The following is a 16,215-nucleotide window of genomic DNA, read 5'->3' as shown; positions in this document are numbered from 1 at the left end:
AATGTCCCACAAACAGTCATAGATTGAAAATGACCAATTTATTATTGTTTTTGGTTTTGGAGGGATTATTATTAGGCTCTGTGTGGAGTAAGGAAACTTGCCCAAGGTTTCGCCCTCTGCCTGGAACTGAACTCAGGTCTCTCACTTGCAAAGCGAGTGCTCTAACCACTGAGCCACAGGACTCCATAATAATGATGATGAGTTCAGCCTTCATTAGATCATGTATTCCAAGTCCTGACATTGGGCACCGAAACCAAGTTTCAATTAAAAAAAAATTCTGTAAATTAGGCACCCGCCCAAAGCAGCTTTTTTTTACACGCAAACCCGCCCAATTGGGCGTGAACCCGCCCAACCCGCCCCGGAGCCTCGCTCTCGCGGACGGCTGGTCACGTGCCCTTTCCGGGTGCTATGGTAACACGTGTCCCGGCAGCCCGAGGCCTGAGCGCGGAGCCGCGGCCCCGTCAGCCTGAGACATGGCCGCGGCCAGAAAGGTACAGCGCCGCCCGGGCCCCCGGCCCCCGGCCCGCCCGCCCGCCCGCCCGCCCGCCCGCGGAGAGGGACTGTGTGAGGGCCTCTCCCCGCCTGAACCGCCAACCCCGAGGATCAGCTTCGTGTTAACATTGTCAGCTTCTGTACACAGCGGAGTCTCCCCGTGTACACAGCGGAGTCTCCCCGTGTACACAGCGGAGGTCTCCCCGTGTACACAGCGGAGGTCTCCCCGTGTACACAGCGGAGTCTCCCCGTGTACACAGCGGAGGTCTCCCCGTGTACACAGCGGAGTCTCCCCGTGTATAATGAGAGGGTCTCTATACAATGAGGGTCTCTTTGCCCAGTCTATACAGTGAGGGTCTCTCTGCCCAGTCTATACAGTGAGGGTCTCTCTGCCCAGTCTATACAGTGAGGGTCTCTCTGCCCAGTCTATACAGTGAGGGTCTCTCTGTCTATACAGTGAGGGTCTCTCTGTCTATACAGTGAGGGTCTCTCTGTCTATACAGTGGGGGTCTCTCTGTCTATACAGTGAGGGTCTCTCTGTCTATACAGTGAGGGTCTCTCTGCCCAGTCTATACAGTGAGGGTCTCTGTCTATACAGTGAGGGTCTCTCTGTCTATACAGTGAGGGTCTCTCTGTCTATACAGTGAGGGTCTCCCTGCCCAGTCTATACAGTGAGGGTCTCTCTGCCCAGTCTATACAGTGAGGGTCTCCCTGCCCAGTCTATACAGTGAGGGTCTCCCTGCCCAGCCTATACGGGAGGGTCTCTCTGTCTATACAGTGAGGGTCTCCCTGCCCAGTCTATACAGTGAGGGTCTCCCTGCCCAGTCTATACAGTGAGGGTCTCTCTGCCCAGTCTATACAGTGAGGGTCTCTCTGCCCAGTCTATACAGTGAGGGTCTCCCTGCCCAGTCTATACAGTGAGGGTCTCCCTGCCCAGCCTATACGGGAGGGTCTCTGTCTATACAGTGAGGGTCTCCCTGCCCAGTCTATACAGTGAGGGTCTCCCTGCCCAGTCTATACAGTGAGGGTCTCTCTGCCCAGTCTATACAGTGAGGGTCTCCCTGCCCAGTCTATACGGGAGGGTCTCTCTGTCTATACAGTGAGGGTCTCTCTGCTCAGCCTGTACACACTGTTTATACAGTGAGGGTCTCCCTGCCCAGTCTCACTGTCCAGCCTGTCCACACAGTGAGGATTTCCCCGCTTAACTGCCCACTCTGTTTATAGTGAGGGAGAGCCATGCCCAGTCACTGCATGTTCTCTGTTTATAGTGAGGGAGAGCCATGCCCAGTCACTGCATGTTCTCTGTTTATAGCGAGGGAGAGCCATGCCCAGTCTACTGCATGTTCTCTGTTTATAGTGGAATCCTATAGCTTAGTGTCGCAAGAGAGGACCTGAGTTTGATTCCTGGGCAGGAGAAACCTTAGGCAAGTTTCCTTACTCCACTTGCCTCTGTTTATGTAGCAGCAAGTAAGCACCCAGTTGTTAGTTGATTGGTGCATCGCTTTTCTGGGGGTAATAATCTCTTCAAGAAAAATTATAAATAAAGCTAAATTGGTCTTTCAATCCACGACTGTTTGTGGGACACTGCTGTGCACAATTGGTTGCTGCATTTCGCCCACAAAATATACAGTCAATTAACTTTACAGTACATTTGTTGAAGTGCTTTGAGACGACTCAACGACATGAGAAGGCGTTATATCAAATGCAAGGATTATTATTATACAGTGAGGAGTATCCATTTCCAGTCACTACACCCTTCTATTTATACATGATTATTTTGTATTTATATAGCTGCCTTCACACCAGATTGTGCTATTCAGGGAAGGGTATCCAGGTCCAGTCACTGCACACTCTCTATTTATATAATTTTTTTCTCTGTGGAAATGATACAAACAAAGACTATTATTTCTCAACTTGAATTATTTGTGTGCTTTTCAGCGCAAAAGATCTGAAATGGTTCAGGGCAGTAATTTTCCACACGATGTGGAGATTACTTGCACAAGACCAAGGAGCCTTGTTAAGAAGTCTATGCCTTCAATTGGAAAATCATGGGACCGGTGTGGGGAAGGTTTTCAAGACTCTTCACAAATTGAGGTAATGTAATATAGTGCATTGGACAAATATGAATAGCGTGCATCTAAGACTGTAATATTCCTTTGGATGTGAATGAATAATTAGTAAAAAATGTATTATAAAGTCAAAACTGTCAGCATAGCAGGTGTGGCCAACTCTGGAGAAATGAAAAATACATTATTTCCCCTCTGCAAACCGCCAGCCTGTGTCACCTGAAATTAGTTAATGGAGCAACATTGTATGTATGTATTTTCTCTTGCTCCCTTTTATCGAGTTTTCTTGTACCGTAAGTACCTTTGACTGATGGGCAGCTGATAATAATAATAATAATAATAATAACAATAATAAACTGATGAGCAGCACTTGGAAATCCTTCTGTGAAACCTGCCACTTTGAAGTACCCATAAATGACCTGGGCTGACTGTCTCCTTCCCTTTAGTGGATCACTAAATAATTACTTACAACAACAATAACTTGCATTTATATAGCATACTTGCATTTATATGGCGCCCAATAAAGCATCTCGGAGTGTTTGCTCACACTGGCACGCCTGAAGTTGGCTTCTTAATATGGAGGCTTGTGGGTGTGATCACACCAATCTGGAGCAGCATACTGGAGCTCCAGCATATTGTACACCCAAATATCAATCTTATTAACAAACTGACGTCATCCAACTGTGAGGTTCTGGTGCAGATAAACATTTGATAGAGTTCATTTTTCCTTGTATGTTTTATTTTATAATAATAATCCTTGCATTTGATATTTATGATATTTATAAAAAGATATTATAAAAAATATTTATAAAAGATCTTTATGCTGGTTCTTTCCCTGGGAAATGCAATGTTATGTTTCTTAAATTGTGAAGCCTTATTTTTTAAGAATCCTAAGGATCAGCAAATTCATTTTTTCTTTCAGGAGGTAATGAAGTTTATGACTAAACTAGTAGACCTCCAGTAAGGACTCGGACAGGTTAATTATACTGTAATAAGTTACAAAGAGCTTGAACTAGCAGAAACATTTATCTGTGTTAAGATTTTGCTCTGGATTTTTAAAAAGCAATTGTGTGTATATCTCAAATATTTGTTAATGCAGGATATTGATAGTTAATTAACACAAACCTTTTTGAAAAGTATTGGGAACTTCTTGTGACTTAGTGTATAAAAGCACTGCCAGTGTAGAACTGAGCCTTGTCACTGTGAAGTTTTCAAGTTAAAACTCAGCTGAGATGATGGTAGAAAGGATGCCACAAGTGGCTTCATTGCCTTTAGACTGGGGAGGAGAAAACATCTACATCCTATCCAGTGAACCCTCCGGACAGGTGTATGTGTACACTTTAGAGGAGGCTGGAATTAGACTCAGTCTTGATGCAACTAAGGATCAGACAGCCTGATGACACTTATTGTCTGATCTTATGCATCAAGAATGTCAATTTGGATAAGGTATTGGAGGAACAGTGCCCATGAAGCTATAACCCAGAAAACATTTTGGAAAGAAAACTGGTTGGGAAATATACTTTGAAGTATAGTAACTGTATTTTTGCTCTTCAAGTTCAACAATAAATATGTTACTTATTTTAACAGGATGATGGACCTTTAGGGAAGAAGTTACAAGTAGTCCGAAGCCTTACCTCTGCACTGCAGTCTAATGAAGGTATTTTGTCTGGGATTTTACATTCATAGATTACATGGATTATATGTGCTGTGTATTTTTAACTGAGTGTCATCTTTTAATTTAACACAAATTTATTCCAAAGATATGAACAGAAATCAGCTGGAATCTGTATTTGCTGGTTGCCTGTGAATTGCTGCTCTGGTCAGTTAAAATTTGCATAGAATTTTGTTTCAACTTTTTATCCTTCAGATAGAACCTAAAGTTCCATTCCTCTCCAACTTAGAAATGACTACCACTGCGCCAGGATATAACACAAAGTCTGACTTTGTGTGTCAGCCTAGCGCAGTGGTAGCAATCTTGCCTCTGAGTCAGACCCTTGTGGGTTCCAGCGCCAACTTGGGATTTGGAATCACATGGAATCACTCCAATGAGGTGCTGTGGAGGTGTTACATTGTCGTAGGTGCCATTAAACTGAGGTAATGTCTGCCAGTTCAGGTGGGTGTTAAAGATCCCATGGCCCTGTTTGAAAAGAGAAGGGCCAACAGTTCCCCAAATAAAACTGGTCACTCACTCCATGGCTACAGGATTATTCCTTGATTTTAAGGGTAGAACAACGACAAGATTACATTTGTATAGCGCCTTTCACGTCGGGAGGATGTCCCAAGGCGCTGGACAGAGTACAGCATTTCAGATCCGAGCTGGGGTTGGGGGGGGAGGGGAGGGGAAGTGGGGTGGCCGATGGCATGGTCGAAGAGGAGGGTCTTGAGATGGGACTTGAAGGAGGCTAAGGAGGGAGCGAGGCCGAGTGACTGGGGGATGGAATTCCAGAGATTGGGGGCAGAGTGGCTGAAGGCTCTCCCGTCAATGGTGGGGTGGGGTGGGTGGATCGGGGGACGTGGAGCAAGCCAGAGCCGGCTGAGCGGAGGGAACAGACGGGTTGGCAGGGGCTTAGGAGGTTGCAGAGGTAGGGTGGGGCGAGGCTAAGGAGGGCTTTGTATGTGAGGACCAGGAATCTTGAACTGGATCCTCTGAAGAATAGGGAGCCAGTGGAGTCGGGCGAGAGTGGGGGAGATAGGGTCTTGGAGTTTGGTGCCGGAGAGGACACGGGCTGCAGAGTTCTGGATTATCTGCAGCTTGTGGAGGGCGGAGTTGGGAAGGCAGACAAGCAGGGCGTTTGCATAGTCGAGCCTAGAGGTGATGAAGGCATGAACAAGATTTTCAGCGGCCTGAGGGGTGAGGTAGTGGCAGAGTTGGGTGATGTTATGGAGGTGAGGGAAGGCAGAGCGGGTCATGGCTTGGATGTAGGGGGGAAAGAGTTGAGGGTCGAACAAGACACCTAAGTTCCTGACTGGCTTGGTGAGTTGTAGTGTGCAACCATGGAGGTTGATGTTGTCAGAGCCTGAGGTGCTGAGGCTCTGACGCGAGCCAATTGGGAGGGCCTCAGTCTTGTTCACATTCAACTGTAAGAAATTTACCCTCATCCAGGACTTGATGTCCGACAGGCAGTCTGTCAGGACAGCAGTGGTCCTGGAGTCGAGAGTGGAGGCAGAGAGGTAGAGTTGGGTGTCATCCGCATACATGTGGAAGTTGACCCCATGTCTGTGGATGATGTCACCAAGGGGGAGCATATAGATATTAAAGAGGAGAGGGCCAAGGACAGAGCCCTGGGGGGCGCCAAATGTAACATTACGGGGGCTGGAGGAGAAACCGTTGAAGGCAACGAAGTGGAGACTTGGGAGAGATAGGAATCGGACCAGGCAAGGGCAGTTCCGTGAAGATTGAGCAAAGCGGCGAGGCGGTGTATGAAGGTGGAGTGGTCGACAATGTCGAAGGCGGCAGAGAGGACAAGGAGGCAGAGGGAGCCCTGATCATAGGGTTCAGCATGTCATTAGTGACTTTGACCAGAAATTGAGTAGAATAGAGAAATTGATGTGCACTTTCTGCCTGTTCCATTTATTCCAGAGTTTGCAAAAATATTTAGCCTGTGAGGGCCTTAATGATTCCCTGCAAAGGAGTTAGAAGCCTTGAAATCTGAAAGGTTAATTAATCCATGATGCTCCAGTCTTGTGATCCATCCTTATCTGATGTCCTGTAGCTCAGTGGTTAGAGCACTAGCCTTGCAAGCGAGACACTTGGGTTCAATTCCAGGCAGGGCGAAACCTTGGGCAAGTTTCCTTACTCCACACACCTAATAATAATCCCTCCAAAAAACAATAGTAAATTGGTCATTTTCAATCCATGGCTGCTTGGGACGCTGCTGTGCGCAATTGGCTGCCACATTTCGCCCACAGATATACAGTCAATTCACTTTACAGCATATTCTGTGAAGCGCTTTGAGACGTCTAAAAGACTTGAAAAGCGCTATATCAAATGCAAGGATTATTATTATTATGGCTAATTGTGAGACATTGCTGTGTGCAACTGACTGCCGCATTTCGCTCACATGATACACAGTCAACCCAGTTGTTATTAATAATAATTAGTTAATAATTACCCGATTGGTGGATTGTTTTACCAGGGTTAATCATCCTTTCAAAAAATAATAATAATTTGGTCACTAGATCCACGACTGTTCGTGGGACATTGCTGTGTGCAATTGGATGCCGCGTTGCACCATCAAAATATACAGTTAATTCACTTTACAGAATTCCTGTGAAGCCCTTTGAAACATCATGACAATGTGAAGGGCGCTATAACCAATGCAAGGAATATTTATTTATTATAAATGCTAAGCAATGCCCACTCTTTATTTTCTGATATACAACTTGTGCTTGTTAGAGTATCATTAGCATGCATATGAAAGCTAGGACCATGCTTGTGGGTTATGTTGCTCAAGGTTAGGCTTGTACATTTATGATACATTTTCACACGATAGCCTTCATTTTCCATCCCTGACTCCACAAACTATTATTAAGGTCAGTTAACATTAGTTGCAGACCATTGAATCTTTAGTGTACTGTGCGTAATGGAACAGGTTGTGGACTCCCATGTCAGACGTTCTCTACGTGGTAGATTTCTAATCTTAGTCATGTTTTTTAAAAAATATACATTTAAAGCTTTGGGAAGGGCCTCACCAAATGAAATACTTTTAGGTTTGGTGACTATTATACAGTGATATTCAGGTGATAATCTGAATCAATGTACCATTGTACATCAATGACATAGGAGGAACATTAGTCAAGAGTCCAGAATTACTCTGTCAGGAGTGTCCTGACACAGTCTGTGGTCCTGGAGTCGAGAGTGGAGGCAGAGAGGTAGAGTTGGGTGTCATCCGCATACATGTGGAAGTTGACCCCATGTCTGCAGATGATGTCACCAAGAGGCAGCGTATAGATGTTGAAGAGGAGGGGACCAATGACAGAGCCCTGAGGAATGCCACACAAGATTGGAGAGGAAGGGGAGGTTGGAGATAGGATGGTAGTTGGAGAGTAGAGAAGGGTAGAGGGAGGGCTTTTTAAGGAAAGGAAAGATGATAGCGTTTTTTAAAAGGGTGGGAACAGTACCAGAGGACAGGGAGAGGTTAACAATGTCAGTGAGTAGAGGGGCAAGGAGGTGGAGCTGTGGGGTAAGGAGGGATGTAGGGATGGGGTCGAGGGAGCAGGTGGTGGGTTTCATATGGGTTATGGTGGTGATGAGAGAAGAGGGGGAGACGGGTAGGGGCTGGGGTGGGAGTAGGAGATTGGCAGGGGATAGTAGTTGCAGAGGCAGCTGAGCGGATTCCCTCGACTTTGGATTCGAGGAAGTCCAGCATCACCTCGCAGTTGGCATTTGAGGTGAGGGGTGAGAGGGTCGGAGGAGTTGCAAATAGTTGCAATTCACCAGTATTTACCAGTCAGACTAAAACTGCTAAGAGAGGGGGTTATATGTATGTGAACATATGACCTCTGATTGTATGTGGAAAGATCAGTTGTATGAGTTACAGGAACTGTATTGTCCATGCAATCTCTTTTTAATTTAGGCTTAATTCTTTAATATCTTGTTTAGTTGTCCACAGATCATACATGATTGTCAAGCAGGTTGCTTCTGCCTTTCTGCTTATGTCTGAAATTTAGTGATTGTGAGATCAAATCACCACTGCAATATAGGTGTGAAATATTTGATGCGAAATAGTATTGGGAATATTCTGATTCAGCTCAGTTTCATTTGTAAACTGATGTCTCTTGCTATCAAAGACTTGGATTCAAAATACTGAAGGGAAAGAAAGAGGGGATGGTTGTTAGGGGAGCTAGATCAAAACGGGAGGCAGTATTAAATTAGGGTGCTTCAGGGTTTTGTACTGGGATTCCTTATGTTCCTGGTATCCATCAATGACATGCATTTACAGATGATGCAGATTACTTCAAGTTGGGGGGAACTGAAGCATTAAAGGAGTTGTCCAGGCCATGGGGGCAATGCAGAGGAAAACAATGAGTATGATCTCCAGTGTTAGAAGATTGGGCTACGAGCAATGATAACTTAAGCTCTTCAGTATTGAAAACTTGACCTTGTCAGCATGTGTGTGTATATATATATATATATACATACACACACATAATGTATTTATGTGTGTATATATATAATCTATGTATAAAATTTCAAATAAAATTGACAAAGTAAACCCAGACAATATTTTCAGATACACAAAGGAAGCATCACAAGAGGCCATTGGTTTAGGGTTCCGTACAGTAATTTCAGAATAGCCATGAGGAAGTATTTACCCAGAGGATACTTAACAATGATACAGGTTACCAGGAAGAGTGGTGGATGCCAAACAATGGGAGGTTTTGGAAGAATGAGATGAAATGGCCTGAAAGACTTTCTTCATTTGAACTGATCCTGTGTCTATGAAAAGTGATTTCTACAAGCACAACAGCACCACCAGCAGGACTTGCATGGCTGCAAGACTGCAATATTCAGAAGCACGTTCATTTTTTTTGTCTCCCAATTTTCTGTTGCAGTTTAGAGCACACTGTCTTCTTTCTCGCTCTTGTCCTGGATGAATTAGCCTCAAATTTGGTTGCATCCTGTCCTGCAATTGGATGCTTGCTGCTGACATTTGTTAAGATCAGATAATGGATTATGTCCCTGAGGAGGTGACTTTCATTGCTATGATACCTTTCTCTGCTTATGGTTCCTCACCACTGCAAGTCTTAATTCAGATCTGCATCAGTGCCTCTTTTAAACTTACATCCATAGGTGTCTGTGTTTCTTTTATGGAGTACTGTAAGATGGCTATCGGGATCATTGTGCCTTTGTATCCAGATTTGTGCTTCTTTAATGTGGGTACTTGGGGTTCCAATGAACAGCTCTATCTTAGGAGCAATTACATTCTTTGCAATCAATATTTTGTTCTGTTCTTGCAGAATTAACTTATCAAAGATTGTGACCAGGAATTAAATCTTCGAAGGTTTTACTGACTTTCCAACCGTTCAATCTAAGGTTGATTTATTTGATTGCCAAAATTTTGAATTATCAGCAAATTTTATGTAATGCATCAAAAAAAATCTGCAAAATCCTACATTAGTTTCTATAATATAGTTGTGCATAAATGCTTATTTGACTTGGGTAAACTCATTTTGTGAACTTAGGTGAATTTTTGACATGGGTTGTAATTGTTTGGTCCAGCAGACATTTGCAGAGGTCAGGAGTCCGAGGAGAAGGACAACATTGTGTGGAGCTCCAGTGATAGTGAGCTGTCAGATCCTGAAATGCTGCTGGGTAATTCAAAAGAGAGATTGATGCCAAAAACCCAAAGAACAATCAATTCCTACCACAAGTACCTTCATATGATCAACTCATTAACAGACAGCCAGATGAGTGAAGGTAAGTTATGTTTTTCTTTGTGTGGCTAGAGGTTGAAAATTAACTGTTTGAAGAGATAGACCAATTAAAAACCCCAGTGTTTTGCACCAGTGGTTCTCAGACTGTGGGCAATGAGCCCTGCCCTGTTGGGGCAATAGTAGATACCCCAAAATATGCAGTACTCACACTGCATTGCTTACTTGTGTCTGAAACATACAGAAGCCTATTGACGTGCTTAAGCGTCTCCAAACCAGAGAGAGTTCTACATATGCATATTGCCTACGCTTGGAAATTTCCCATTTATCTGATAGCCTGCTTATCTAATTCTGCAAAGTATTACACACACGTTGACAGAAGCCAAGACCGTAATTCTATCAGTTCTGCGTTATTTGACAGTGGGGCCTCTTGCAGCAATATTATCCTGTCCTCGTACATTTGTACTGGATAACATTCATACTGATTTCGTTTCCTGGCTGAGGCTAACTCAATACAGCATAGAGACAGAACGTTTCTCATTTGTATGATGCAATGCAACCCAATGCTGTTCATTCATCTTCTGAGCCACTGGGGAAACTGTTGTTAATTTCTGGTGACTCAAACAAAGTATCTGTCTACACGGCAGACAAGCTGTTACTGACAGTTAATAAAGCATGAAGTGCATACTCTATTGGGATCAATTTGTTTTTCTCCTTTTCAATTTTTGGTGTGAGAGGGTGTTGGTATTGATGCATATTTTCTTATTCTGTTTTTATTTGAATTTTTTAGTGTCTATTCCATCATCAATTGGGATACTTTTATTTTGAGTACAAAGTGTTGAATTACTCAGATGTTCTTCATTGTGAAATTTTTTTTAGGATTAATTCTATAATAGAATCTTGTTAGTTGAAAGTTGGCTTTTTGACTGTGCACCTGGGTCTTGGCTCCTGTCAACCTGTGCGTAATACTGTGCAGAATTAGAAAAGCAGGCTACGTCCCTTTGGGGAGGGAGTAAGTGCTCCATTTAAGACAAATGGGAAATTTCCATAACTGCATCTGTATCTCTGATTTAACTCCCCACTTCCCTGCTGTTGTTTTTGCTAAAACTACTTACCAGATAGTCTGCTACTGTTACAAGGCGCTATTTTTCTATCTGAAAACTTCTAATGCAAGTCCTGATTCTCAGATATGTTTTCCTTGTCTAGAGGAAATCTCAGAAATTTGTCATGGATCACTAGGAACCTAACTGGCTTTGCCAAGCTCATCGTTTCATTAGCACCTCATTTTCAGGAAAATATTTTGTTTTAGACACTTTTTAAATATTTTAGTAGTTTCTAAAGGTTTGAATGGACTGTCCCAAGATTCAAACCCCAAATCATCTGGACACTGCTGGGAAGCTCAGTTGGTTTGGATTCTGCTGAAGCTTGCTATGAACAAAATTATGAAGGTCAAACAATTTTACAAATCACTGGCAATTTGCTTAAATGAAACCTGTAGTTAGAATACTGGTTGAATGAAATGTTCTGTCTTTTCAGATGAATCCCCCACGATAGACTGGGACAGTTTTAGTGACAACGAAGAGATCAGTGACATAACACAGGGTGCAGTGGATTCTTATCTTACTGATTCTGATTCTTCAACCAGCAGCAAACTGGAGAACAGAAAGTCTGCAACTCATCAACCTACAAAGTCACTGGTGAGCTCCATTCCCTTTTATTTCCATTGGTTTGTATTCCTTTCAGAGTAGAGTAATTCAATTCAACAACAACAACAAAATTATATTTATTATAGGTCCTTTCATGTCGGGATGATATCCCAAAGCACTGGGCAGTCAAAGGTTTGCAGCCGAGCTGGGGGTTGGAATAATGAGAGGTGAGGTCTGAGGGGGAAGGCAGTGAGTGGGTAGATGACCGAAGGCGTGGTTAAAGAGAAAGGTCTTCAGACAGGCCTTGAAGGAGGCAAAGGGATTCCGGGATGGAGTTCTAAAGGTCGGGGCAGAAAGGCTGGAAGTCCAACTACCATTGGTGTGGTGGGCAGGGCGGGGAGACATGGAACAGCCTGTGCCTGCCAAGCAGAGGGAGCGGGAAGGCTGGTAAGGTTTTAGTAGATGACAAAGGTAGGGAGGACTTTGATAGTGAGAATGAGGATCTTAAACTCGATTTTCTGGGTTATGGGGAGTCAGTGAAGCCAGGCGAGGATGGGGGTGATCTGCTCACGGAGCTTGGTGTGGGAGAGGACATGAGCTGCAGAGTTCTGAATAATCTACAGCTTGTGGAGGGAAGAGTTGGAAAGTTTGGAGAGCAGAGAGTTAGCATAGTCAAACCTGGACATAATGAAAGCATGGATGAGGGTCTTGGCAATCTGAGGGAGAGGTAGTTTCAGAGGAGAGCATTGTTATAGAGGTGGGCAAAGGCAGAACGTGTCATAACATGGACGTGGGGTTTAAAGTTGAGGGTTGAACAAGGCACCAATGTTCCGAACTACCTCTGAGGTTGAGTGTACATCAGTGAATAGTGATGCTTTCAGCGTCTGAGATGTGGAGGCACTGATAGGAGTTAATCAGAAAGACCTCTATCTTGTTGACGTTCACCTGCAGAAAGTTGGCTCTCATCCAGGATTTGATGTCTTGACAGACAATCTGTCAGGACAGCAGTGGTACTGGAATCGAGGGTGGAGGCAGAATGAGAAGCTGTGTTTGAAAATAAAACAACAAAACAAAGCTTTAGCTTTTGAAGATGCTCAGCTTAATAATAAATAATAATCCTTGCATTTGATATAGCGCTTTTCACGTCGGGAGGACGTCCCAAAGCGCTTCACAGAACACACTGTAAAGTGAATTGACTGTATATTTGTGGGCGAACGCGGCAGCCAATTGCGCACAGCAATGTCCCACAAACAGTCATAGATTGAAAATGACCAATTTATTATTGTTTTTAGTTTTGGAGGGATTATTATTAGGCTCTGTGTGGAGTAAGGAAACTTGCACAAGGTTTCGCCCTCTGCCAGGAATTGAACTCAGGTCTCTCACTTGCAAAGCGAGTGCTCTAACCACTGAGCTACAGGACTCCACCATATTCTGCTGTTGAATATTCAGGCTGGAGAACCGAGTGGCCAGAACTGTATTTGGAACACTCTAACACTCTGCGGAGAATGCGTTCTGTTTGGGTCAGGTTGACCTGAACTGAAAGCAGTGTCTGGGGTTTCCAACGTTCTGCCAGTGTATCCTTTGAGAAATATTCAATTATCTAGTATTTATTGACTTGACAAAATCAGTAGAAAATGCCAGAATATTCTCACTCGGGTTTTTATAACAGACTGATGCAAATCTTCAGCTCTGCAGCCCAACCAATGACCAAGCAACTGACATTTTGTATTCTGAAATCAGATGAGGCTGCATAATTAACTCTGTGTTAGTCTTTATTTTAACTTGGCTGTTGATGTAGTTCAGCTGAAGGTTGAAATGTAGCTTGAAGCTATAGCTTAAACAAGTTTCAGTCAATGTTCTGGAACAATCAGTAAATAATAATTTGTCCCCTAACCATGGCTAATACAGGCTCGTGTCCCCTGCCCTCTCATACCACCATCAGTGACGAGCATTCAGTCATTATGCTTCGATCTCTGGAACTTTGCCACTATCCCTCTAATTGTGCCCTCTCTGTCTTTCTTCAAATCCCACCTTAAAAATTTTCCTCTTCAATCTTGCCTTTTCAATCTTTCCGACATGAAGGGAGCTATGCAAGTGTAATTTGTTGTTGTTTTCGTCACCACATGCAGATTTACCTGCTGCAGTGACCAATTGCCGCTTGCACACTTGCCAGCTGCATTGATTTACGCATGCGCAGCGTAGATTATTGATTAAATTAGATTGTATACGATTAATGCAAGTTTGCCTGTAACTCGAACATCGCGTCAATCATATTAACTGTTATGGTCCCAACTGATGTGACTTATGCGAGTTTTACTGTATCCTGTGAGGTTCTTTGAGACATACTGCTGATGTGAAAAGCGCTGTGTCAAAATTGTATGGATTATTATTACTGTTATCTGAGTTTTGGTGTGCAGAAAATGTTAACGTCTACAACTGTCAAGGTTTGGCGAGTACAATTTCTGTAAACATAATAGGGTAGGGATCCTGTTAGGTAATGCATTTGTGAAAAAAACAAGTACTGTAGTTAAAATATAAACTCTTCTCAGATTTTCAGAGAATTGTAAGATTGAGTCACTCTGAAAACGAAGTTGTCTTATTTCTGAATGATTATTATACTGGTTTTAAGACTTGAAATGTTTCTACTAAGATGCTAGCACTTGGGAATCCAGCATGTTTTCAGTGTTGTGTGGCACTCACTAATTAATTAACGTAAATGATTGCATTCAGTGAGAAATTGATGCAGTGGTTCTCCAGAGACAACAGAAACTCTAATCTCCAGTTGGTTACGCAAGTACAGACACCACTTTTGTGCAGAGGCTACTCTTTAGCAGAAATGTTAGATATCACACATTAAGTAAGCTGTGAAAAGTTGCAGTGCCTGCTGTTCTGTGATAAGTAGCCGTTTAAATCTTATTGACATTAAAAATGCATTTTTGAAAACAATGGTGCAGATACTGTTTAAAGCACTTTATTTACATTACCTATAATGCATTTACCAACTTTGCTCATAAGCTTTGGGAATTTTCAGTTTGTATAAAGAGCAACTGGTTCAGAACTGAAGTGGCCTTTACCCTATTTTGCTTATCAGTTTCCTCCACATACAAAAAACCTTGCAATTAAATCTATCTGTTTCTCATTTCTGTTTGTTTAATGTTTTCAAATGCTGCTACACAGTAATGTTAACCACATTGTGCTCATAGGTGGCAGGTGAGAATATTCTTTGGGGATCTTAACTGAGGCGTGTTCTCGTATGTACACCATGGACAGGCTTTGTTGAAGACTCTGTGTGTGTGTGTGTGTGTGTGTGTGTGTGTGTATTTGTCGGTTTATTTGTGAGTCTCTGCAATGGATCCAACTCCAGCTCACTCAACTCGCTTACTGCTACATTCAGTTTACTTCACATCCCGTTATGCTCTCATTGTTGTCTGAGCCTTCAACAACTATGTCCCAACCTTTGAAACTCCCTCCGTTGAACCTCTGTTTTGCTTCCCTTTCCAACTGACTTTAAATGCCGCCTAAAAACCTATTTTTTCGACTGTGCCTACAGGCACCACTGTCTGTGAAACATTCAGACGAGAGCTACAGAGCGACATAAATGCAAGTTGCAAAAAATATATATATTTTGTACTCTTATTGATTGCTATTCGGTATGCTTTTCCGGCTACTAGGTGGCATCACACCCAGGGTATAAAACCATACAAATTTACATTTATTTTGCACATTTCATTCACATTGAGAGGATGTTCAAGTTGCTTTACAGGATTTTACTGTGAAGTGGAGTATCTGTGTATTTTGGAGGCAAACTGGGCAGCCCATGGGGTGATTGACCAATTTTATTTGGGAGATTATTGGCCTGGACACTGGGGTAAAGCGCCTACTCTTCTCAAGTAGTGCCATGGGGATCGTTAACATCCATCTGAGCAGACAGATTCTGATGAAGGGTCATGGACCCGAAACGGTGACTCATTTTCCTTTTTCCATAGACCTGGTGAGTAGTCCCAGCGACTTCTGTTTTTATTTTCAGATGGGACCTAGATTTAACGTCTCATCTGAAGGGCAGCACCTCCAACAATGCAACATCTCCCAGCACTGCATGGTGTGTCAGCTTGGACTATGGAGTTCAAGTCCTGACCTGCAGTTTGTACCTGTAACATTCTGATTTAGAGGCAAGAGCGCTACAGACTGAGTCAGGATAACACAAAAAAAAACCTTGTGTGGCTTGAACGTGCACTGGAGTATTGAGTATTTTAAGAGTGAAGGGAACTTGGTTGATCATATTGTGATGACCTACAGCATTCATCATCTTTGATTATGCTTTCAGTCATATCTTCCCTCATATATCATATATATGAACATTGAGAACAGACCGATGATCTAACACAACTTTAATTCGGGAGATATTGGAGGATATTTGAACATTTTGTAAATTGTGGTATAGGAACCACTAGAGGGCACTGCAGCACCACAAGGAAGTTAGTCATATGGACTACTTTCAAATGGAAAAGCAGAAGTTTTTTCTAGAAGCTTCATTATGTTGTGTTGTGTTTGTTATTGAAAGGTAACCCAATGAAGAAATGGACAAGATACTCTTTACACAGTTTACAGATGGACTTTTGTTGTACTGCGATGGTTTG

General features: G+C 43.0%; 1 protein-coding gene across 6 annotated transcripts in view; it reads left to right on the top strand.

Moving 5' to 3' along the window:
• Nucleotides 1-414: 414 nt before the first annotated feature.
• Nucleotides 415-16,215, top strand: part of spidr (scaffold protein involved in DNA repair) — a 160,505-nt gene continuing 144,704 nt past the window's right edge. For 4 of the 6 annotated variants that reach the window (XM_007888000.2, XM_007887998.2, XM_007887996.2 and 1 more), the window contains exons 1-5: nt 415-491; nt 2,431-2,586; nt 4,146-4,215; nt 9,781-9,978; nt 11,469-11,629. In XM_007888000.2, the coding sequence (XP_007886191.2) occupies nt 474-491; nt 2,431-2,586; nt 4,146-4,215; nt 9,781-9,978; nt 11,469-11,629 (603 nt within the window). In that variant the 5' untranslated portion in view covers nt 415-473. Of the gene's footprint in view, nt 492-2,430; nt 2,587-4,145; nt 4,216-9,233; nt 9,249-9,780; nt 9,979-11,468; nt 11,630-16,215 lie in introns of those variants that run through there. The other 2 variants (XM_007887997.2, XM_042331779.1) reach the window with 2 other exon arrangements.

Source organism: Callorhinchus milii, unplaced genomic scaffold, assembly GCF_018977255.1.
Source record: "Callorhinchus milii isolate IMCB2004 unplaced genomic scaffold, IMCB_Cmil_1.0 Scaffold2, whole genome shotgun sequence".
Classification (NCBI taxonomy): Eukaryota; Metazoa; Chordata; class Chondrichthyes; order Chimaeriformes; family Callorhinchidae; genus Callorhinchus; species Callorhinchus milii.
Note: the sequence above shows the minus strand (reverse complement) of the source record. Positions and strands in the feature narration are given on the sequence as shown.